The 24,674-nt window shown below is 45.8% G+C and overlaps 2 protein-coding genes across 2 annotated transcripts in view; one reads left to right on the top strand and one right to left on the bottom strand.

Annotated features, from left to right (window-relative positions):
* The window catches only part of ENTPD1 (ectonucleoside triphosphate diphosphohydrolase 1), a 76,651-nt gene extending 54,493 nt beyond the window's left edge, over positions 1-22,158 (bottom strand). Inside the window, exon 1 of the mRNA XM_050958834.1 lies at positions 22,091-22,158. Within this exon, the coding sequence (XP_050814791.1) occupies positions 22,091-22,106 (16 nt within the window). The 5' untranslated portion in view covers positions 22,107-22,158. The remainder of the gene's footprint in view (positions 1-22,090) is intronic.
* The window catches only part of ABCC2 (ATP binding cassette subfamily C member 2), a 529,482-nt gene that overhangs the window by 231,364 nt on the left and 273,444 nt on the right, over positions 1-24,674 (top strand). The gene's annotated exons all lie outside the window — the stretch shown is intronic.

Below are 24,674 nucleotides of genomic sequence, written 5' to 3' on the forward strand. Positions count from 1 at the left end.
GGGCACTATATTTGCCTTTTTTCCAATCCTCCGGTACCTCCCCCAATTGCCATGAGTTTTCAAAGATAATGGCAAATGGCTCTGCAATCACATCAGCCAAGTCCCTCAGCACCCTCGGATGCATTAGATCTGGACCCATGGATTTGTGCAGGTCCAGCTTTTCTAAACAGTCTTTAACCTGTTCTTTTACCACTGAGAGCTGCTCACCTCCTCCCCATACTGTGGTGCCCAAAACAGGAGTGTGGGAGCTGACCTTGTCTGTGAAGACTGAGGCAAAAAAATCTGAGTGGGGAGGAAAGATCCACATCATAGAAACTCGGAAGATGATGTGAAATCAGATTTTGGGAAACAGCGAAAAAAATGTAAAATGTTTAACTTAAAAAGTCTTTCCATCTTCATGACGAGAGTCTGGGAGCATCTTGTGAGGGATGGGGGGTGGGGGGCAGGGTCATCTGCAAGTGGAGGAGATCAGTTGGGGATGTTCCCTGGATGGCATGTCCTTCTGAAAGATGTTATGAGTCTCTTAAGTACAAGCTACACACTATGGTAATGGACACTACAGAAAACCCCAAGTTACAGAGAGAGTTTGGTTCAAGAAGTCAAACCCCAGATACACAAGGCACCTAGATTGAGAGGCTGAAGTTTGGCCTTCAGTGTATCAGGTGCTTTACATAAAAAAACAACAAAAAACAAAAAAACACTAAGACATGGTCCCAAAGAGCATCAGAGACAAAAAAACAAAACAAAAACAAAAAAAAAAACCAAAAAATGCATACACAGTACAAAAACAATGAAGAGTCTGGTGGCACCTTAAAAGACAGATTTATTTGGGTATAAGCTTTTATGAGTAAAAACCCCACTTCTTCAGATGCATGGAGTGAAAATTACAGATGCAGGCATAAATATACTGACACATGAAGAGATGGGACTTACCTTACACATGGAGAACCAGTGTTAACAAGGCCAGTTCAGTCAGGGTGGATGTGGTCCACTCCCAATAACTGATGAGGAGGTGTCAATACCAAGAGTTAATGTCTCTTGGACACAGACTAACACGGGTACCCTCTGATACATATGAAAAAATAAAGTTAAAAAAAAAGATTTGATAAGGAAAAAAACTTTCTCTGTTCTTGTTTCATTTAAATTAAGATGGTTAAAAGCAGCATTTTTCTTCTCCATAGTAAAGTTTCAAAGCTGTATTAAGTCAAAGTTCAGTTGTAAACTTTTGAAAGATCAATGTTTTGTTCAGTTACGAACAACCACCACTGCCAAGGTGTTCATAACTCTGAGGGTTTACTGTATAAACAGATCTGGGGGAAAAGGAGTAAGAGAAAAAGTCGGTTTGTTACTAAATGCGTTGGCAATAAAACTCACGAATGCTCAGTTGTCTTTTAAATTTTGCATGGGACTTTCCTGGAGGGTGTCTGGACATGCATCTGAGGAAGTGGGTATTCACCCACGAAAGCTCATGCTCCAAAACGTTTGTTAGTCTATAAGGTGCCACAGGATTCTTTGCTGCTTTTACAGATCCAGACTAACACGGCTACCCCTCTGATACTGGAGCACCTTGTGATCCTTGGCCAGCAGAACAGCCCACAGGGAGCAGTAATATCCAGAGTAGGTTAGAGTAACCCTGAAACTACTCTAATTTATGCTGGGACCAAACTGGTCATGGATTAGGGTGACCAGATGCCCCGATTTTATAGGGATAGTCCTGATATTTGGGGCTTTTTCTTATATAGACTCCTATTACTCCCCACTCCCTCCATAGAGCAAGTGTGAAAAATCGGGTCACCCTCTCGTGATTGCCACCAGGATGAGGAAACACCGGTGGCTTTGAGCCACCTTTTCCCATCCCACAGGTCCAGCACCCAGTGTAGCATGCATGGACTGAAAGCTTGTGGTTTTGCATTTGCATCTTCAACCCAACAAGCCATTTGCATTCCTCTGGAACAAGGCAGGTCACAGAGCCCAGTCTACAGTGTGAGAGCTGGGGATCAGGCAGTGAGAACTGGCGATCAGGCAGTCTCAGCCAAGGGGATCTGGCTACAGAGTGAACTTTCAAATCAGATTAGATTAATCCAGAGTCTTGATCACAATGCAAGACCTTCCTCTTTGATAAAGGTTCTCTAATCAGATCCAGAGGAGGAGAACAAAAGCCAATCAAACAACACATCTTACCCCAAGCTGTTTCCCATAACCAAAGAAAGGAAAAGAGCTGAAGTCTCCATTATGAGCACCAGTACAAAAATCCTGAAATATAGGGGCACAAAATGTTGCTCTCCTAATTAATTAAAATTGGCTTGAATAAAAGCATTGTTAAATGGATTGAAAACCATAGGACGGCTATAAATTTAAGACAACACACTGAGATGACGGGTGATGCAGAGAACAATATCAGAGCAGCTCTTATTCAACATCTTTATGACCGATCTGGAAGATGAAAGAACTTGTTATTAAAAATGGCAAGCTGCACAATACTTTGTCAGGAAGAGCTGCACATCCCAGTGAGGACAGAGGAGTGACATAAAAAGGAACTACAGAGGTTAGAGCCATGGACAGGAAACAAAGTGAGAGTCAATTTGGAAAAATGCAGACAATAAGCCTAGAGAAAATAATCCAACCTCCAGATATGCCAAAGGGGGAGAAACCTAGGGATAAGGAATATCTGAGAAAGACACTGACACTTCCCCGGGGTAGCCAGGTTGGGAGGCACCTCATTACCATCTGCTCTTAGCATGAGGAAACCCTGTCTGTGCCTGCCTGGGGTCAACTCCCTCACTCCACCAGCCATGGGCAACATAAGAACTCTCCTCTCAGCCTACGCAGGCCCTGCTGTCTCTCTGCAGGTAAGCAATAGGCACAATGCAACCCCGGATTCCTCTGAGTGACCCCCTGGAGTGCTAACCTTTGTTCTAAAAGACTCACAGAGCCACTGTTCCCATGGTAACAATACACCTCAGCTCACCCATCTCACATCAGGATCATCGCTTCACTCAGCTTACAGCACTTAAATGTTTATAGTGAAGACAAGCCTAAGTTTATTTAACAAAGAACAGATATTCAAATAATAGCTAGTAAGAAGTATTGGAAACAATTGGCTACATCTAAAATAAAATTATAATACACCTTCTAGTGCTTAGCCTTAACTGCCAAGACATTCTTGTGTCTCAAAGATAAACCCTGTGAGAAAAGCTAACAACCAGACAGGCTATGATCCTCTGTTCATATGACAAGCTCGCTGACAGCTTGTCCCGTAAGTGAAGGACCCTGTGGGTCTTTCTGCAATCCCCTAAAAATCCCCACTCCTTTGATCTTTATTCATAAAGTTGACATCCTCTGCTGATTGTTCTTCCCCGTGGCCTCAGTCTTTTGCCAACCTTGCAGTTTTTTAATTAGCATCTGGCTTCACATACAACTAGATTTGCATTGTGAGACACGCAGTGCACAATACACCTCTGACCAGACAAAGAAAGATATGCAACTCCTGTCTCAGGCCAAACTGCTCTTAACATTAAGAACATAATTTCCAGGATATACACAACTTCTTAAATATTATCCTTGCATATATTTTGCTATTATGACCACTTGTATGTTACTGGCTGCTGGTAGAGACCACATATGCCACCCTTTGGCACAATATTATATAGAAATCAGACCCAGGGGATCCCTGTAAACTCCTATACACCTCTTTATGCCCTCTGTAATCCAGGGAACCCTTGATGCCAACTGGCAGACATCGAGACGTTAGGAGGGGCAGCAAATCAGAAATGAGTTTATAAAGTGGATGCAGCAGAGAGCTACAAAAATTATTTGAGGGCTGCTGAAAATGCCTTACAGTGAGACACATAAATACCTCAACCTATTAAACTTGTCAAAAAGAAGACTGAGAAGTGCCTTGATTACAGTGAATAAAAACCTTCACAGGGAGAGTATACGAGGTTCTAATAGGCTCTTTAATCTAACAGAGAAACTAGAACAAGAACCGATGGCTGGAAGCTGAAGCCAGACAAATTCAAATTGGACATTAAGTACACATTTTTAACAGTGAGGGTGATTAACCATTGGAACAAACTACCAAGGAAAGCAGTGGATGCTCCATCTTTTGGAGTCTTCAGATCAAGACAAGGCCTTTCTGGAAGATATGCCTTAGCTCCATATAAGTCATTGAGATCAGTGCAGTGGTAACTGGGTGAAATTCTCTGGCCTGTGATGTAGAAGAGGTCAGACTAGATCAGTGGTCCCCAACCTTTTTGTCTGGCGGGCGCCAGACAAAGGACTGTGGCGGTGGTGGAACATCCTCCTAAATGCCACCACATTTCTGCGGCGTTTCCTCTCAGTGAGGTCACTTGTCAGTGGCAAGTGGCATCATCAAGAGGTGTCGCCGCCGAATTTCTGCGGCGTTTCGGCGACGACACCTCTTGATGACACCACTTGCCACTGACAAGTGACGTCATCAAGAGGCATCACCGCCGAAACGCTGCAGAAATTCGGCAGCATTTCGGCAGATGCTCCACCGCCAGCCAGGACAAGGGCACATTTAGATGCCCCCCGCAGGCGCCATGGCACCTGTGGGCACCGCATTGCGGACCCCTGGACTAGATGATCTAATGGCAATTTCTGGCCTTAAACACTATGACAAATGTAGAGAGTTTACAGAAGAACTACAGTGATCAGGGAAGGACTGAGTTTGAGGAAAGAATGAGAGAAAAAACTCTCTCCAGCCTGGTCAAGGGTGCATGGTGGGATGCTAATACTTGTCACACAGGTGAACTCTTGCCCTTACTAATAGGTAAACCAGGGTGTGAGAGGGAGTAGAGCAGCCTAGATCTATTAACTACTGACCCATCATACTGGGATGCAGTAGGGTAAAACAGAGGCACCCGGCTTCTCCTCTGCACAGAAGTGCTCCCCAGTCAGCATGTTCTTCAGATGGCACGTAGCTATCTGGGGCCCTGGGCATGCAGGCTGGCTAGCGTCAGCAATCCCCTTGGTTACCTCCCTAGTGCTCCTTCACAGCTAATTGGAAATGGTTATACAAGAAGATGTGCCAGACACTCTGTTTTCCCATTAAGGTCTCTAAACTGCATAAAGCAGGATCTGGACACAAAGAGGAACGGGGTGGAAAGGGGTGGAAAGAAAGGTAAGGGAGATGGGTCAGGGTGTGGAACCAGCTACCTCATCCCACCATTTGAGACATTTAAAACTGATAATGTGCTGCTGAGAAGAACCTGGGGAATGGACTGAATGGGACCTAACAGATCATTGTTCGCCCATCAGACAGCAACTCTGTCTATTATATAGACACCTTAGGAATCAACATCCATTTGGTGACAGCCCAGCAAGTAAAGGTGGGATTGAACTGATTACCATTATAGGAACATAATAAGAGCTATACTGGGCCAGACCAATGGTCCATCTAGACTTTTATCATGTCTTCTGGCAGTGGCCAGTGCCAGGTGCTTCAACAGGAATAAACAGAATTATTGAGTGAGCCATCCTCTGTTGTCCAGTCCCAGCTCCTGGCACTCAGAGGTTTAGGGACACCTGGAGCATGGTGTTGCCTTCTTGACCATCTTGGTTGATAGCTACTGATGGACTTATCCTCCATGAACTTACCAAATTATTTTTTAGCCTTTTACTTTTGATCTTCACAACATCCCTAGCAATGAGTTCCACAGGTTGACTGTGTATTGTGTAAAGAAGTACTTCCTTTTTTGGTTTTAAGCCTACTGCCTATTAATTTAATACCTTAATTATTTGTGCTGCTCTTCTCTGTACCTAATACAATTCTAATAGATCAGTTTTGAGATGATATGACCAGAACTGACTGCTGTATTCAAGGTGAGGGTGTACCATGGATTTGTATAGTGGCAGTCTGATATTTTCTGTCTCATTATCTAACCTTTTCCTAATATGCGTAACATTCTGCTAGTTCCAAAGAGTGGGTGACTACTGTCACTTTATACCTCATTTCATGATGTTGGCCACTCCATTAACAGACGTTACAAAGACACTAGTGATGAAAACAGTCCTGTGGATTCAGGAGTGTCAAAAACTTTTTTAAAAGAATAAAGGAAATCTTGGAGCAACAAACTGTACTCTGATGTCCAGACTTTTCATTACCATTTATCTTGCACATGAACAATCTGAAGTGGGCTTAGGAGTCATACTTTTGCAACACTTCCAAGGAGTAGAACATTCAGTTCTTTATTTAAGCAGGAAACTCCAGCAATAGGAAACCAGGTTCTCTATCATAGAGCAAATGCTTGGCCATACAATGGGCAGTAGTGGCTCTGTGATGTAACATTCTAGGACTTTCGTTCAAGCTAGTCACAGACCACATCTCCTTAAAAGGGATGCGGACAATGAAAAAGATACCAATGCTGCATTGCCTGGTGGTAGCTGGCATTACAACCCCTTTGTTTCACAATGACATCATTCAGAATCCCAACAGGGGAACACAGACTTTCCTCTCTCAACTAGGAGGGGACATTACTCTCTGACAAGACCAACACCCCGATTCCTCCCTACCAGGCCTGCATGACCCCTGGCTGGAGGCCCTGCTGCACCCTGCCCAGGAAACAGCTTTCTGAGAGGAATAGAGCAGGAAGTATTAGACCTCTGGGCTTGCCTAGAGAAGCCTCCTGGGGAGCAGCCATTTGGGAACCATTGAGAACTGGTCTTCCACCAACGAAAAAGGCAGAGGATTAGCAACAGCCAGTCAAGGCCCAGCAGGCTGAAATAATTGGAGCTACCTGCTGCTAGAAAGGCTGTTCTTAGTTGGGGCCCAGGGAGCAAGGAGAGATGCTCCCTAGACCACAGCCAAAGGAACCAGGTTGGGACAGGACTTATTGCTGGCCAGAGTCAGTGGCAGGAGTTTAGGAGGAACCTGCTGATTTAACTCCGTAGAGGAAGTTGAGCTGCAGAAGGATAAGAAAGCATTTTATTTAAAATTGGCCTCAAAGGGCAAGGAACATCTTCTGTTTTCTATACCCCAGGAGTGGTATGAACGGTGTGCCCTGGCCAGAGGACTGAACCACAGATGACCTTCTGAGGTAGGCTGAGAGCCTGCAGTGAGCACTGGGAGCTGAAGAAAGTGGCAGCACCACACCATGACACCAGGGAGGGTGCACTCAAAGTGGTGAGTGCCACCCATCACAAACTACAACAGAAGTGTCCAGTGTGTGTGTGCCCAGTCCAAAATGGAAGTCAGGCTTTAGAGCGATGGTCATGCATTCTGATCTAGAAAATGCCCTTCTGCCAGGGCTTGTTCCATGGCAGAACACGGACAGACACTGCATCTGAGTAAGACTCTGGATTAACTACTTCCTCCTCAAACAACAACACCATTGATTTCTTTGGTGTAGAGCAGAGACTATAATGAAATCTGACAAGAGAACAATGCAGCCTCTCCCTGGGTGTTACTACCAACCTCCGAACCAGGGATGTGAAACAACTTCTCCCCATGATCTCAGATTAACAATACGAAATCTGGAGCTGCTGCCAGTCTGTCACATGGTGAGCAGATCCCTGGGATGGTACAGAGATACCAGAGTCACTAAAAAGCGATCCAGACCTGTTCCAGAGCCACAGGAATGATTACCAGTTTAGAAAACATATTTTATAAAGACAGGGTCAAAGAGCTCAACCTATTAAGCTTAAAAAAGAGAAGGCTAAGGGGTTATTTGATTACAGTCTGTCAGTACCTAACGGGGAACAAATATTTAATAAAGGGCTCTTTAATCAAGTAGAGAAAGGTCTAACATGACCCAATGGCTGGAAGTTGAAGCTACACAAGTTAGGAATGGAAATAAGGAGTAAGTTTTTAATGGTGAATAATTAACCATTGGAACAATTTTCCAGGGGCTGTGATGGTTCTTCAAACACTAATCATTTTTAAATTAAAATTGGACATTTTTCTAAACTATAGGAACTATTCTGGGACCATTCTCTGGCCTGTGCTCTACAGGAGGTCAGACTGGATTATCACAATTGTCCTTTCTGACCTTGGAATCTATGACTGTTCCTGCAGCCATCCTCACAGCAAAGCTAGCACATAGCAACAACATTCCCCAGGGCCGGCTTTAGGAAGTGCAGGGCCCAATTCGAACATTTTCGGCGGGGCCATGGCAGGGATGACAAAAAAAAAAAATGTAAAAAATAGCCTTTCATTTCTTCCATGTATTATTTACTTTCCATAACTATATAAATAATACAATTATATATTATGTACATTGCATCATATATGCTGTTGATTGCTTATTAATGACCGCCATTTCACGTGTGGGTCCCTGCCACTCCCTGCAGGTGTGCACATGTGTGGGTCCCAGCTGCTCCCTGTCCCCCTCATTGATGCAGGTGTGCAGGGTTACTGCCCTGGGAACTGCAGGGGAGCAGTGGACATGGGGCTGGCTGGAGGCAGGGCAGGGGCTGACTGGAGGTAGGGTCTAGCTGCAGGCAGGGCAAGAGGTGCAGGGCTGGCTGGAGACGGGGGTGTGGGGTGGGCTGGCTTCAGGCAGGGCCGCAGGGGGATGCAGCAGGGATTGAGAGGGCTGGAGACAGAGGAGCGCAGAATTGGCTGGCTTCAGGCAGGGGAGTGCAGCGGGGTTGGCTGGAGATAGGGCAGGGGGTTTGGGGCTGGGTGTGGGCAGGGTGTGCAGGGCTGGTGTGGGCAGGGGTGTGTGGGGGCTGGCTGGCTTTGGGCAGGGCCACAGGGGTGTGTGGCAGGGGGTGGCTGGAGACAGGGCAGGGGGTTTGGCAGGGGCTGGCTGTGGGCACAGAGTGCAGAGCTGGCTGGGGGCAGGGCAGGGGATGCAGCAGAGGCAGCTGGAGCCCCGGCCCTTTAAATGGCCCCCAAGCCTCCCGCTATCCCAGGGCTCTGGGGGTTATTTAAAGGGCCCAGGGCTCCCCTGCTTTTACCCTGCCCCGGACCTTTTAAATAGCGGCGAGAGCCCTGGAGAATACATGGGGGTGGCGGGGCTCCGGTGGCTATTTAAAGGACGGGGTGGCAGAGGCAGCTGGAGCCCCGGCCTTTTAAATAGCCCCCGGAGCCCCCCGCTATCCCAAGGCTATGGGGGCTATTTAAAGGGCCCGGAGCTCCAGCAGGGAGAGCGAGGCTGCGGGGCAGCTTGCCGTTCTCCGGCCGCGGCTCCGGCCGGGAGAGCAGGGCTGCAGGGCGGCTTGCCACGCTCCGGCCGGTAGAGCGGGGCTGCTTGCTGCGCTCCAGCCGGGGCTCCGGCCGGGAGAGCGGGGCTGCGAGGCGGCTTGCCGCGCTCCGGCCGGGGCTCCTGCCGGGAGAGCGGGGCTGCAGGGTGGCTTGCCACGCTCCAGCCAGGGCTCCGGCTCTCGGCGCGGGGCCCTCTTAGGCGCGGGGCCCGATTCCTGGGAATCGGTTGAATCGGCCTAAAGCCGGCCCTGCCCTGCCCTGCCCTGCCCCCAGCCAGTTCTGCACTCTGTGCCCACAGCCAGCTCCTGTCAAACCCCCTGCCCTGTCTCCAGCCATCCCATGCCACACTCCTGGAGAATACATGGGGGTGGTGGGGCTCCGGTGGCTAATTAAAGGACGGGGTGGCAGAGGCAGCTGGAGCCCCGGCCCTTTAAATAGCCCCCGGAGCCCCCCGCTATCCCAGGGCTATGGGGGCTATTTAAAGGGCCCGGAGCTCCAGCAGGGAGAGCGGGGCTGTGGGGCAGCTTGCCGCTCTCTGGCCGCGGCTCCGGCCGGGAGAGCAGGGATGCAGGGCGGCTTGCCATGCTCCGGCCGGGGCTCCTGCCGGGAGAGCAGGGCTGCTTGCTGCGCTCCGGCCGGGGCTCTGGCCGGGAGAGAAGGGCTGCAGGGCGGCTTTCCATGCTCCGCCCGGGAGAGTGGGGAGGCTTGCCGCGCTCTGGCCGGGAGAGCGGGGAGGCTTGCTGCGCTCCGGTCGGGGCTCCTGCCGGGAGGGCGGGGCTGCAGGGCGGCTTGCCGTGCTCCGGCCAGGGCTCTGGCCGGGAGAGCAGGGCTGCAGGGTGGCTTGCCGTGCTCCGGCCGGGGCTCCGGCCAGGGCTCTGGCCGGGAGAGCAGGGCGGCTTGCTGCGCTCCGGCTGGGGCTCCGGCCGGGAGAGCAGGGCGGCTTGCCGCGCTCCGGCCAAGGCTCCGGCTGGGAGAGCGGGGCTGCTTGCTGCGCTCCGGCCGGGGCTCCGGCTCTCGGCGCGGGGCCCTCTTAGGCGCGGGGCTCGATTCCTGGGAATCGGTTGAATCGGCCTAAAGCCGGCCCTGACATTCCCCACACAAACTTTTACTGTGACTGGAGCAGCTATGAGCATCCCAACACAAGCACTCTTCACCATTCACTGCCAGTCGTGCTAACAGGGTCTGGTACTCAGATGTCCAGGAGCTCTGTGATGTTACACCCCATATTCTTCATAGAAATATGGTTATGATATGAATATGGCTTAAGATATTTTATGAAAGATGGGTCTTGTAAGGTATCATTGGAAAAGTTATCATTTACTGGATGTGATTATCCAGTTTCTATGCGTATATCATTTCTGTATCTAAAGTTAGGAATATTGACTATGTAACAATTACACCTGTGTGTGTATTTGGGAGACACCCACCAGATAACAGGCCATCAGCTTTGATGGGCCATTAGGAAGAAACAATAAGACTTTAAAGATACTAATCTCTCCTCTTCCTGAGAGGCGTCTTGGAATGTAGCTGTGACACTACTAGGTCAGGTGGTCCTGTCACCTGGTACTAAACACTGTCTTGGACTGCTAGTAATTTTCCACTAAAAGGAGAGTGAGGTCAAGACTGGGAAACAAAAGATTCCCACCTTATGTTAATTGTATTTAAGGCTGCGGAGTAAGGCAAACAGGACTATCCTCCATTGCCTACCCAAGAAAGACTGCTGAAAGTACTTGGAGGGACAAAGAAACTAACTTGAGGGAAAAGGCAGGGGTGAGTCCAGATTCAGACAGGGGTCCAGTCTGTAAGAAGAAAAAACTGGAACTCTAAGTTACAGAAACTCTGCAACTTGCCTGAAATAACATTTAGGGTGAGAAATTACTTCTTGAAACCAGTCTCTAAGATCTTAAGCTTAGTATGCGTATTTTGTTTTATTTGCTCAGTAATCTGCTTTGTTCTGTTTGCTATCCCTTATAATCATTTAAAATCTGCTTTTTATAGTTAATAAATTTGTTTTGTTTATTATTAAACCCAGGTTGTGTAATTTCTAATGGGGGGGCCAGGAAGTTGTGCATCTCTCTCTTCACATTGAGGGAGAGGGCGAATTTTTATGAACTTCTGCTGTGCAGATCTTTCTATATAGCACAAGGCAATATTATTTGAGGTTTACCTCTCCACAGTGGGTGTGCACATGAGTGCTGGCTGAATCCTCTCACGGAGCTCTGACTGCAGTCTGTGTGTGGTCTTGCCTGGGTGCGTGCCGGAAAGGGGCCTGACAGCCTGGCACACCAACCCAGTGCCAGGGAAATCCAGGATGGCAGGGCTGGAGGGCTGAGTGGGACCCCAGCACACCAGGTGGCATCCTGGACGGTGGTGTGTGTCCAACCCATCACACTCCCAACAGCCAGAATTCCTGCACTCTACCTACAGACAAAGGGAGCAGCTGGGACTGAAGCAATAATATTACTTAGCCTGTCTATAGCACTTTTTAATCCGAGAGAGTTGTTCGCCCATAGCTGCTACAGTGACTGGCATTACAGACATACAGAAGACAATGAAGCTTCACAAGATCCTGGTGAGGCTAGTTTCCTGCCACCACTTGTATCAACGGATAATCCCCAACTCAGAGCAGGGACGAGCCCAAACAACACAGTGAAAGGGACTTTATAAATACAGGGACTAAATTAAAGGGCTTATTATTGGATGGTGCAGCTGCCCAGACTGCGGGGGAGCCACAGGTCGTGGCCATGCCCCTCTTGGTTGGGGAAAGCAAGTGGATGGACACTTGGGGCACTTTGACCACCTGTGTGCATCTGGAATACTAGAAAGAGGCATCTCCAGGGCAAAGCCTGAGGGTGCTGTAGGTGGGGGAATGGAAGGGCATGAACCACTTAAGCATGAACCTGACCAAATTAAGAAAAAGCTGCGTGGAACATCTCTTTGCCCCCAGCTTCCCCAGTGACCAAGAGCTGAATCCTGCAAAGTGCTGAATGCCCTCAGCTCCTAGTGAAGTCACCACAAGTTGAGATAGCACCCTTGTGAGAAGCTGAGCAGAGTGCCTTGCAGGTTTGAGTTCTGTGTGCCTAGCTGACTGAGCAGGAAGCATGGGGGTTGGTGTCACTAGTTTAGTTGGATCAGTGATTAGAAAAGTTTACTGTCCAAACATTTATCCTGATACCAGCAAGGGTGTCTCTGTCCTGATAAGTCATGAAACAGCAGACTGTGAAGTTTGTTGTATCCTCATTTATTACATTATTTTTCCTAATATGGCAAGATCCCTGTGACAAGAAATTCACGATCTAGGGCTTGTGCCTGAAACCCTCTCTAGCTCACAGGGCTTCTTCTCCTTTCATCTCTCCTTTTCCTCATGCTTCTGGTGTCTGTCCCGCCCCATTCCAGTCTATGCCTCCTGTGGCAAGGTGAGGTGCCTCCTCTATCTCCTGGGCCTTTGCACTTCCCCCTCTGGCAATGGCAGGAGCCTGGTTAAATCAGTCCCACTCTAGAGAGTAAAAAGAACAGAAGTCCTTGTGGCACCTTAGAGACTAACACATTTATTTGAGCATAAGCTTTCGTGGGCTACAGCCCACTTCCTCGGATGCATGTAGTGGAAAATACAGTAGGAAGATATACACACACACACACACCCCATGAAACAATGGGTTTTACACACCATAAGGAGAGAGATCAGTTAAGGTGAGCTTTTATCAGCAGGAGAGAAAAAGAGCTGTTTGTAGTGGTAATGAAAATGGCCCATTTCCAGTAATTGACAAGGAGATATGAGGAACTGTAGGGGGGCAAATAAGCATGGGGAAATAGTTTTTTTTACTGTAAAACTTAAAACTATTTCCCCATGCTGGAACTGGTCATTACACCTACTGTTCAGAGCCCTGCTGCAGCTACTAAACCTTAGTCTTTCCCCAGGAATAATACCAAGCTCCTGTAGAGCCCTTTTCACCCATAGATCAAAGCCCTTTACAGATGTCAGTATCATCTCCGTTGTACATCTAAGGAACTGGAGGCCCAGAGAGGTGAAGGACCTTGCTCAAGATCACTCAGCAAACCAGTGTCATAGTCAGGAATAGAACCCCAGGTCTCCTGACTCCAAGTCCAGTGCACTATACATCACAGCACACTGAGTTTCTCACAGCCAGCGTTCCTGTCCTGCTCTCTACAGAGCCCCAGCTGGGACAGGCTGGCACTGGAGCAGCCAGGAACTCTGACACAGCTAGTGCTCCTTCCCCATTCCTTCTGTGTGGAATGTCAAGCTCAACGACAAGCTCTGCTTTCCCCAAATATAAAACCTTGGGTTGCAGTGGCTGTGCTATCATTTCTAGCACCATCCAAGCAGCCTCTTCAGACTTTCCTCCCTTCTTGTGTCTGCTCCTTGCACCCTTCCCTGATATCCTGTGTGCTTCTCCCCAGAATGCTTATTTCTCATCAGCTGTCTGCAGAGGCTCTGAATTCTCATCCTTCTCCTCCTCACCTTGTGCTTCCTCCCCTTATTGGTGTGTTACTGAGCTGTTGCTGAAGCTCTCAGAGGGGAATTTACACTGCACTCCTTACCATAATGTCGCTCTTAGCTCTGATCTACACTACAGACCTATAATCCATAGAACTAAATCACTCATGGCTGTGAAAAATCCACACCCCTGAGCGATGTAGTTATACTGACCTACCCTCCCATGTAGACAGTGCTATGACGACGGGAGAGCTTCTGCTCACACAACTATCGCCTCTCGCAGAGGTGGTTTTATTATGCTGACCGCAGAGCACTCTCCCGTTGGCATAGAATGTCTTCACCAGACACGCTACATCAGTGCAGCTATGCTGCTGCGGTGCTGTATGTGTAAACAAGCCCTCGGAAATCACAGCAGCAGTAACGGCAAAGTTACCACAGCTTTGCTTTCTTCAGAGGCCTGTGGGAAGAATGAAATAATAGACAATTGTGAGATGACAGTACAGAAGTCCCCATCTGGGGTTGCTAATTCACATTTTCCTGGCCCCATGCAAAGCTCAAAGGCCAGCTAATGGCCTGAGCTTTGATTGAGAAGATAAAAGTCTACACACAAAAAAACCAAAAAATATTGTGCCTCATTCTCGGGTGAAAGTTGGGTGATTTTTCATTTTCAATTCTCTTCCTTAGGAAGGACCTAATGCTGATCCAAAAATTCTCAGACCAAGTATTCTCAAGAGGAGCAAAAACATGGGAGGAAATACAAATTCTAAACCAAGATCCTTTAACTTAATTTGCACATCAATTAAATTAAAATGCCTTTGTCCAAATCAGAACTACCTTATGTAAGTGTATTCATCCCTGGTTAGGAAAACAGGACTTGTGTATAATCAGAAACAGGACCAGTCTCACAGCTGCTGAGAATAAACACAGCTGGGAACACTCATCTCTCTTATTATTATTTGTATTACCATAGCGCTGGCCTAGGGACCAATCAAAGACCAGGACACCACCATGCTAGGCTCTGCACAAACACAGAACTAAAAGATGGTCCCAGTCCCAAAGAGCTCACGCTTTGAGACAAGAGACAACTGCTGGATACAGACAAACAGATGGCGGGGGTATAAGAAGACAATGAGACAACATTGGTCAGCACTACAGGACAGGCAGGGGTTTCAGAATGCCAGTAGCCTGACCATTGTCAAGATTTTGGAGGCATCACAGCAAAGATTGTAGAGAGTTTTGAAGGAAGACAATGAGGCAGCTTTGTGCATGTTTTTAGGAAACTCTTTCCAACTGTGAGGGGCAGCATGGGAGAATGCACAAAAGTGCTTGTTTGAAAATGTAACAAGTGAGGAATGGTGGCAGGAGTTCACATTTTTGCTAATGAACAAAAGCTGGTAGGTGAGGTGGAATAGGCCATGAAGGGTCTTGACATGAAGACAAGCAGTTTATGTTTCATGCAACAGAGAAGAGGAGGAATGCAAAGAGACGAGTGAGATGTCAGAGCAGCTAGCTAGGAGATTGATTCTTGCACTAGCATTCTGAATGGATACGTGTAGGGCAAGATTGCATTTGTCAAGACCATGAGAAAAGGATGTTGTGGTAATGTTGAGGTGATATGATGAAAGCAGCTGTACAGATGGTTAGGAAAGTCTTTATCTTAGAAATGTTATGCAGAAAGAATCTGCTTGACATGGGTTTGGCTGATTTACATTCTATTCCTTTCAGCCACTTATACTCCTCCCATTGGCTCTTTACTGCATTGCTACTTATAATACCTAGCTCTTGCAGATCACGGTGTTGCTTTGGGTGTCATTCCTGTTCAATTAAACTCATCTCCTCCTCTCCTGAGGCTATAACTGACAACTGTCTGAAAAGCAAAACCTGGACAGGAAGTGTCCTGTCAGAGAACCTCATCCCTGCTTTACGAGGAGACCTTCTCCACAGTTGGGAGAAGAAGACGTCAGCTTTCACGTACACCTAGGATAGATGGGAAAGGAATTTTAGTGTAAGAAATGGAAGATATCCCATCTCGCTTATCTTCCAGAAGCCAAAGCAGGTATGTTCTGTTATACATTTTCCAGACAAGCAATAGGTCTCACCTGTCCCCTTGGAGATGATCCCACAACCCAAGAAATCTCACTATCAGCTAATCTGTCCCAATATTCAGCCTAAAAAGCTCCTTAAACTCCTTCCAATGCTCTTAATTATAACTTCTTGCACCACACTAAATAAATCCTCTCCATCCTTAGGGTCCGATTCTCCACTAACTCTGGCGCTAACTAGGTGTCAACTCATGGAAGTTAGTGACTGGCTGGGGTGAAAGGAGAATTAGGTTGCTGTAATGGCTCACTGGGGAATTCACCTAGTATGGAGCAAGTTCTGCTAGTTGCACACCACATCAGCAGGAGTCCTGGGGTGCAAGGGCCATTCCAGGAAAGTGAGAGGGGGTGGCTGTGATGTGTCCAAGAAGTCCCCAGGGCTGTGAGGCACCTTGCTGCCAAGCCTTGTCTGTGCCTGCCATGGGTGAGCTCCCCAACACCATAGCTGCGGGCAACACAAACACTCCCCTTTCTCTGTACAGGCTAGATATAGGCACACTCCAACCCCTGAATTCTCCAAGCATCCCTCTGGAGCGTCAAGACTCTGGTTCACTGAACGCTCACAGTATTCACAGATTCGCTGTCCCCAAAGAAGCAGTGCATCCAGCTTACCAGTTCCACCTCAGATCACTGCTCTGTTTAACACACAGCACTTAAGACATGTTTATAGTGAAAACAAGTTATTATTTATTTAGCAAAGTATAGAGATTTGAGAAGTAGCAAGCTGAAGTACTGGACACAAATGGTTACTTGTAAAACAAAATCATAACACACAGTCTAGAGTCTATGCTTAATTACAAAGGTACTTTCCTGTCTAATGAAGTTTAGTTCACCCAAAGTCTTTGCAGCATTTTCCAGTCAGGTTGTGTGTAACTTTCCTTTCACAAGACAGAACACACTGACAGTTTGTGTCCTCAGTGAAGGATGAAGGGCATCTCTCTGCACCCCAACTATCCATAGTCTTCACTCGAAAACATGGTCCCTCCCTGCTAGTTGTTTTCTCCTGTGTGCTCATTTGTTGATTTTACAATCTCTTGATTAGCATTTGGCCTCCATTGTAAAGCAGACAATATACAATACACACATAACCAGCCAGAAAGAGGTAAGTGTCCTTTCCCTCCTGCCTGATGGGGGCATGTTGATCACCTTCTGGTGACCTGCCTTAAGAATATAACTTTCAGTACAGACATATGATTCCTTAAACATTTACATACATTTCAAAATGAGTATGATGAACAGTGGGCTACTGACTCTCAGTAGAGACATCACAAGCCACCCTTTGGTGAACTACTGTGCATATATTTGACCCAGGGGATCCTGCTAAAATTGTATGTGCCCCCGTGCCTCTGCCAGTTAGCCCAAACAGGTTCCTGGGTCACAGAGGCCAGGATAGATCTTTGCATCTGTGATTCTGCACCCCTACAAAGCTATGCAGGGGCCTTGGAAGCAGCGATGCAAGTCAGGGGAGCCCTCAGTGGCTATTTCCTACTTAGTTCTTGTAATCTTTTTCTCTGTCAGTCACTCAAGCTTCTTGATTATGTTTCTTGCTCTTCTCTAAGCTGCTATCAGTTTTTCTATATCTTTCAGGTGAGGTGGCAAAATTTGCAGATGATACAAAACTACTCAAGATAGTTAAGTCCCAGGCAGATTGTGAAGAGTTACAAAGGGATCTCACAAAACTGGGTGACTGGGCAACAAAATGGCAGATGAAATTCAATGTTGATAAATGCAAAGTAATGTACATTGGAAAACTTAATCCTAACTATACATATACAATGATGGGGTCTAAATTAGCTCTCACCGCTCAAGAAAGAGATCTTGGAGTCATTGTGGATAGTTCTCTGAAATCATCCACTCAATGTGCAGCGACAGTCAAAAAAGCGAACAGAATGTTGGGAACCATCGAGAAAGGGCTAGATAATAAGACAGAAAATATGATACTGCCTCTATATAAATCCATGGTACACCCACATCTTGAATACTGAGTGCAGACGTGGTCACTCCATCTCAAAAAAGATATATTGGAATTGGAAAAGGTTCAGAAAAAAGGCAACAAAAATGATTAGGGGTATAGAACAGCTTCCATATAAGGAGAGATTAATAAGACTGGGACTTTTCAGGTTGGAAAAGAGGCGACTAAGGGGGGATATGATAGCGGTCTATAAAATCATAAGTGGTATAGAGACAGTAAATAAGGAAGTGTTATTTACTCCTTCTCATAATACAAGAACAAGGGGCTACCAAATGAAATTAATAGGCAGCAGTTTTAAAACAAACAAAAGGAAGTATTTTTTCATGCAACACACTGTCAACCTCTGGAACTCTGCCAGAGGGTGTTGTGCAGGCCAATACTATAACGGGGTTCAAAAGGGAGCTAGATAGATTCATGGAAGACAGGTTATCATCAAATGATCCATGCCCTGTCACCCAGTCCCAGCTTCTGTCAAACAGAGTCTAGGGATGCCATTCCTGCCCATCCTGGCTAATAGCCATTGATGGACCTATCTGTTCATTCTCTTTAGGGCTCCTGCCATTGGCCATTGTCAGAGGACAGGATACTGGGCTTGACGGACCTTTGGTCTGACCCAGTATGGCCGTTCTTATGATCGGGTAATTACATGAATTACACAGCAGAACTGTAGAGGACTATCCCCTTCTTATACCATGTGATGCTCTTATGAATACAACTCAAAATGGCATGACCAATCCATCACTAGAAACACTTCCATTCAATGATGATTGTGAATTACTTACTGAGATCTGCCAGTTAGCCAGTTCTTAATTAACCATGTACATTAAAAAATAGCATTTTGATATTGTAAAGTGCTGTGCAGTACTAAGTCAAACACCATACAAAAGTCTATGTGATTACCTTTATCTATCAAACTTCTAATATCATAACAAATTAAATCAAGTTTGTGTGTCAAGACTTATTTTCTATAAAACCACGTTGATTGGCATTAATTATATTTGTGTCTTTTAACTCTTTATAATGAAATCCCTTGGGGCTGATGTCAGGCTCTCATTACCCAGATTGTTCCACTTGATCTTCTTGAATATCAACACAACATTAGATCTCTTCCAGTCTTCTGGAATTTCCCCAGTATTCCAAGATTTATTAAGAGCCAGAGATCTCCTCAACCACCTCTTTTAGGCTTCTTGAGTGCAAGTTATTTGGGCTTGTGCATTCAAAAATGCCTATACCTGGTAAATGTTGTTTAGCATCCTTTGTACTAATGGACTGGAAAATGGTTCATCAGCCTCAGCTGATATGACTAAATTCATAGATTCATAGACTCTAGGACTGGAAGGGATCTTGAGAGGTCATCGAGTCCAGAGCCCTCATGGCAGGACCAAATACTGTCTAGACCATTCCTGATAGACATATATCTAACCTATTCTTAAATATCTCCAGAGATGGAGATTCCACAACCTCCCTAGGCAATTTATTCCAGTGTTTACCTACCCTGACAGTTAGGAACTTTTTCCTAATGTCCAACCTAAATCTCCTTTGCTGCACTTTAAGTCCATTGCTTCTTGTTCTATCATTGGAGGCTAAGGTGAACAAGTTTTCTCCCTCCTCCTTGACACCCTTTTAGATACCTGAAAACTGCTATCATGTCCCCTCTCAGTCTTCTCTTTTCCAAACTAAATAAACCCAATTCTTTCAGCCTTCCTTCATAGGTCATGTTCTCAAGACCTTTAATCATTCTTGTTGCTCTTCTCTAGAACCTCTCCAATTTCTCCACATCTTTCTTGAAATGCAGTGCCCAGAACTGGACACAATACTCCAGTTGAGGCCTGACCAGTGCAGAGTAAAGCGGAAGAATGACTTCTCGTGTCTTGTTTACAACACACCTGTTAATGCATCCCAGAATCACGTTTGCTTTTTTTGCAACAGTATCACACTGTTGACTCATATTAAGCTTGTGGTCCACTATGACCCCTAGATCTCTTTCTGCCATACTCCTTCCTAGACAGTCTCTTCCCATTCTGTATGTGAGAAACTGATTATTCCTTCCTAAGTGGAGCACTTGGAGTTTGTCTTTATTGAACTTCATCCAGTTTACCTCAGACCATTTCTCCAATTTGTCCAGATCATTTTGAATTTTGACCCTGTCCTCCAAAGCAGTTGCAATCCCTCCCAGTTTGGTATCGTCTGCAAACTTAATAAGCGTACTTTCTATGCCAACATCTAAGTTGTTGATGAAGATATTGAACAGAGCCGGTCCCAAAACAGACCCCTGCGGAACCCCACTTGTTATACCTTTCCAGCAGGATTGGGAGCCATTAATAACTACTCTGAGTACGGTTATCCAGCCAGTTATGCACCCACCTTATAGTAGCCCCATCTAAATTGTATTTGCCTAGTTTATCGATAAGGATATCACGAGAAACTGTATCAAATGCCTTACTAAAGTCTAGGTATACCACATCCACCGTCATCATCGTCCTTCCTTCAAAATATAGTACAGAAATATTAAATGCTGCATAATTGCTAACAATTTTACTATCTCCATCTAGTAACAAACCTGTACCACTGATATAATTTTTGTTCCTAATAAACCTAACTCTTTCACTTAGACCATCCAATGTGCTCCTCAAAACTCTTGAGGAGAGCTGAACTTTGGCATTTTATTTATTTTGGTTCAGAATGAATCATCTGCTGACACTCTGTCATTGTGACAACAGTAAAGAATTACAGAAAGAGTCACTTTCTTCTAACACTGAACAAAGAACTTTATTAGAATAAGAAACAATATTATCCCTAAAGTTTCTCTCCCTGTTTCACTGCTAAGTTTCTGCCTAGAACCTAGCCCAGCCTCCTACTTGCCTGGATCCTTGCTACACATCCTCACATCAGGCTGAATTATAGATCAGAGCAGACTGTAAAGTGCAAGTTACTGTACAGAGTGTAAAATGGCCAGACAGAAAAAGCAGATTCTAAAGTAGGAAATGTTTCTGCCAGATGTTGAACATAACAGATGATAGGCGATATGTTTTCTGCTACGTGTAATATTCCAGCTGATTATAAAAGGAAGGCTCCATGACAATGCCATCTAGAAGCCTCATCATGTATTGAGAAAAGGTGAAGACTTAATTCTGCTGCAGGCTGGTCTGTGAAAAAGGTTGCCATGTTGATGTCAATGTTTGGGCTAAATTTCAGCTCCAGGGTGTGTACATTGATGACGTGAAACCTCATGCCAATGTGCTACAGGTGTCACCTGCGTACCTACTCATGTCACCAGGACGATAAATCTGAGATGCCAGCACCAGAATGGAGAGCAACTGTTAGCTCTAGCAGGAACCATCCTGCTGTCGAACAACCCCACCACCAAGAAACATGGGTTAAGAATCATGCTCTCCTCACGTGCCCCCATAAGAGACTCTCTGCCCTAGAATATTGCTGTGAGATTCCTCCTAAGTGCATACTAAGAGTCCCCAGGCTTTGAGAACTCCTTGTGTCCTGCTGCAGCAGCACCTTCATATCCCGTCAAGCCCTAACCCCCCAGCAGGGCACCCTCACACCTTTATGATCTTTCAAGTGCTTGCCCTTTTTTGCCCAAATATTCCCTGCCCTGTGTTAAGAGGTCTCATGGCAAGACTTCTACCACCAGAAGCACCCTCTGCAAGAAACACACCCTCCAAGGTTGTTCTCATTTTGCAGTGACACAGGGGACACCCACTCTCTTCATGACATGAGCCCCCAAGGACTAATTTCATTCATACCTGCTGTCTCCAAACTGCAGTGAAACAACAACTGGCAACGCTCTGGGCTGACATTCATAACACAGCCCCAGGGCCAAAGGTTATAAACATCTTGCCTCCTCTTTTCTTTACAGTCACTGCAAATCCTTCTTCCCCTCCCCCATCACCCCCCCCTACACACACACATACACATGAGCGTGGGAGGGCTCCGGATCACTTGTCAGTGCTCCTCTACACTGTCTGAGAAACTGAACTCCAAGATGAGAATTGTGTGCTAATTTCACAATAGGGAAGGAATGTAGAAGACTGCATGCAGCATAGACCAAAATAAATCTATTTAACAATGAATTCATCATCTCAGAACATATGCATTGAGTTCTGTAATGAGAAATGAATGTGACTGTGTAGTCTGTGCTGTTCTGAGATGCATTTGGCTGCAGGAGGGTCTCAAAATTATTTGACTCCTGAATGACAAATCTCAATGAGTATAAACTTCTCATGAATATTCATTAACTTGTCAAACTTTTGTTTGTTGTGAGGCTGACGCCACAGCAGGTCAGAGCCATTTGAAAAGCTCCCCAAAGTCCCTCTCCCCCACCTCCTCCCTACAAGCAGATTTTGCTTTTTAAGTTCAGAGCAACTCATTTTTGTTCTTACCCTTTGGCTCCTCCATCAGTGCCAGTGTTCTCTCTCCTCCTTTCTCAGCCTCTGCTGACTCTGAGCTGCATAGCATGTGAAACACAGCTATTTAACGGTCCATGGCTGTGGGAGGGGTTAGTTTAACTCTGCATGACTCAGAAGGAACTCAGAAGCAGGTCACCCTGTGATTTTTCATTAAGGCAGAAATTAACTCATGCTTGCAACCTGCTTCAGTCCCGGGCTTCCACTAAGAAAGTGCCACAAAGTGTTTGGTAATAGGAAGCAAAAGCTGCCAAAGAGAATATCTTGTGCCTTCCCCTTTTGGGACGTAAGCAGAGGCAGATATATGCCTGGCTGTGCTGGCACTTTTCAAAGAAAAATAGTGTCTTGGAGATAAACAGAAAGCAATTATTCATCAGTCTTTGAAGTCACCTAACACTCAGACTCCCTTGGCTCTGGCCAGGCTGTATATGAGAGGAAGAGCTACTCTTAAAAGGAGATAGCTTTGCCCTCCCTCACTTCCATCTGCTACAGTTCACCACCTAGATCCAAACACACAAGAAAAATGGAAATTACAGCTGGAAAAGGAGAAAAAAAGAGAGAGGCTGATTTACAATTAATTTTTGCAAACTTTGCTGCATCCACCAATTTCAATCACAACAGTACAAATCTGGGCTCTTCACCCCACCCCTTCTGTGCCCTGGGCCCCTCACCTTCACACACTTGGAGCTCCTGCAGAGAGGAAGGGTTGGTTCACTGTTGGCTTGTGACACATGCACCCTGCTTCAAAGAATGGCTAAACTCTGAAAAATGACTATAAAAATACTTTGCAGCCTACATGTTTATCATCTCTCAGTAATCCCAGAAGCAGTTTGCCCAGTTTAAAAAGTAAAAAAGATAAGAAGCATTGTAGCTGTGTCGATCGCAGGATATTAGAGAGACGGTGGGTAAGATAATATCTTTTATTGGTCCAACTTCTGTTGGTGAAAGAGACACACTTTTGAGCTACACAGAGCTCTTCCTTAGGTCTGGAAAAGGTACTCAGCGTGTCACAGCTAAATACAAGGTCTAACAGATAGCTTAGCATAACTAGTTAGCATATATTGTAAAGGACCGTTCAAGGCTAAGTAGCCCATTAACACCCCCATAATCAAAGGACAAAAATGAGGGGGCTAGTGGATTACAGATTGTTGTAATAAGCCATAAATCCAGTGTCTTTAATAAGATCATGATTTTTAGTGTTTAGCAAAGTTGTGACATTAAGCTCTCAGGCTCATCTTTTGAAAGTGTTGTGCAGGTTCTTTTTGCTGCTTGGACTCTAAAGGGGCAAGAATCTCTAAGCATAAGCAAAAGACCCCCAGTTGTTTTGCCTGGATTAACCCCGAAGGACATATAGAGTTTTCTTGTGATAGAAGTTTCTAATTGTCTATAGGCATTGTCTTTGGTTTGAGATCTGAGATTCAACTGATCTGGGTAAGTGACTGGCACTGAGTGACTGGGAGTAACATGAATATTGCTGTGATTTTTGGTGTATGTGACCATTTATGACATAGGCCAGCTTGCCTGGATGCTTAAATTCACAACTTTGCTAGACACTAAAAATCATGGTCGTAATAAACCAACTCACCCCCTTTTTTGTCCTTTGACTACAGAGCTGTTAACGGGCCACTTCATCTTGAATGGTGCCTTAGAATATGTGCCAACGACTTACACTGAATTATCTGCTCAACCTTGTATTTAGTTGCCATGCTAGTTTACACTAGAACCACTACAGTGAAGCAGCTGTACGGATGTAGCTGTGCCACTGGAGCACTGCTGATGCAGACAGTCTCTCCCATTGATATAATAACTACATCTCCCTGAGTAGCGGTAGCTATGTCGGCAAGAGAGCTTTCACATCAGCGCTTAGTTTGGTGTACCTTATGTTGCTCTGGAAGTGGCTTTTCCACACCCCTGGGTGACTTAAGTTATACCAAAGTAAGTGCTAGTGTGTAGAAGCCCTGAGTACCTTTCCCAGACCTGAGGAAGAGCTCTCTAGCTCAAAAACTTGTTCCTTTCACCAACAGAAGTTGGTTCAATACAAGTAAAAAGATGTAAAAGCAGCAAAGAATCCTGTGGCACCTTATAGACTAACCTGTTAGTCTATAAGGTGCCACAGGATTCTTTGCTGCTTTTACAGATCCAGACTAACACGGCTACCCCTCTGATAGTAAAAAGATGGTTGTTCTAACTTCTCACCTGGCAAACTCAGCCTTTGATCTGAACGGCAAGCTCAGCCTTCTGTGGGTCATCTTAATTATCACTTCAAAAGTTTTTTTTCTCCTGCTGATGATAGCTCATCTCAATTGATTAGACTCCTCCTGTTGGTATGCATATTTCCACCTTTTCATGTTCTCTGTATGTATAAATATCTCCTGTCTGTGTGTTCCATTCTATGCATCCAAAGAAGTGAGCTGTAGCTCACGAAAGCTCATGCTGAAATAGATTTGTTAGTCTCTAAGGTGCCACAAGTACTCCTATTATATTAACTGTTGTCAGTAAAGTCTGCACATATGTCTCTGAATAAAGAGAGGTAGCAGATCTGTTCAGGAAGAAGGGGTCA

Source organism: Gopherus flavomarginatus, chromosome 6 (genome assembly GCF_025201925.1).
Source record: "Gopherus flavomarginatus isolate rGopFla2 chromosome 6, rGopFla2.mat.asm, whole genome shotgun sequence".
Taxonomy (NCBI): Eukaryota; Metazoa; Chordata; order Testudines; family Testudinidae; genus Gopherus; species Gopherus flavomarginatus.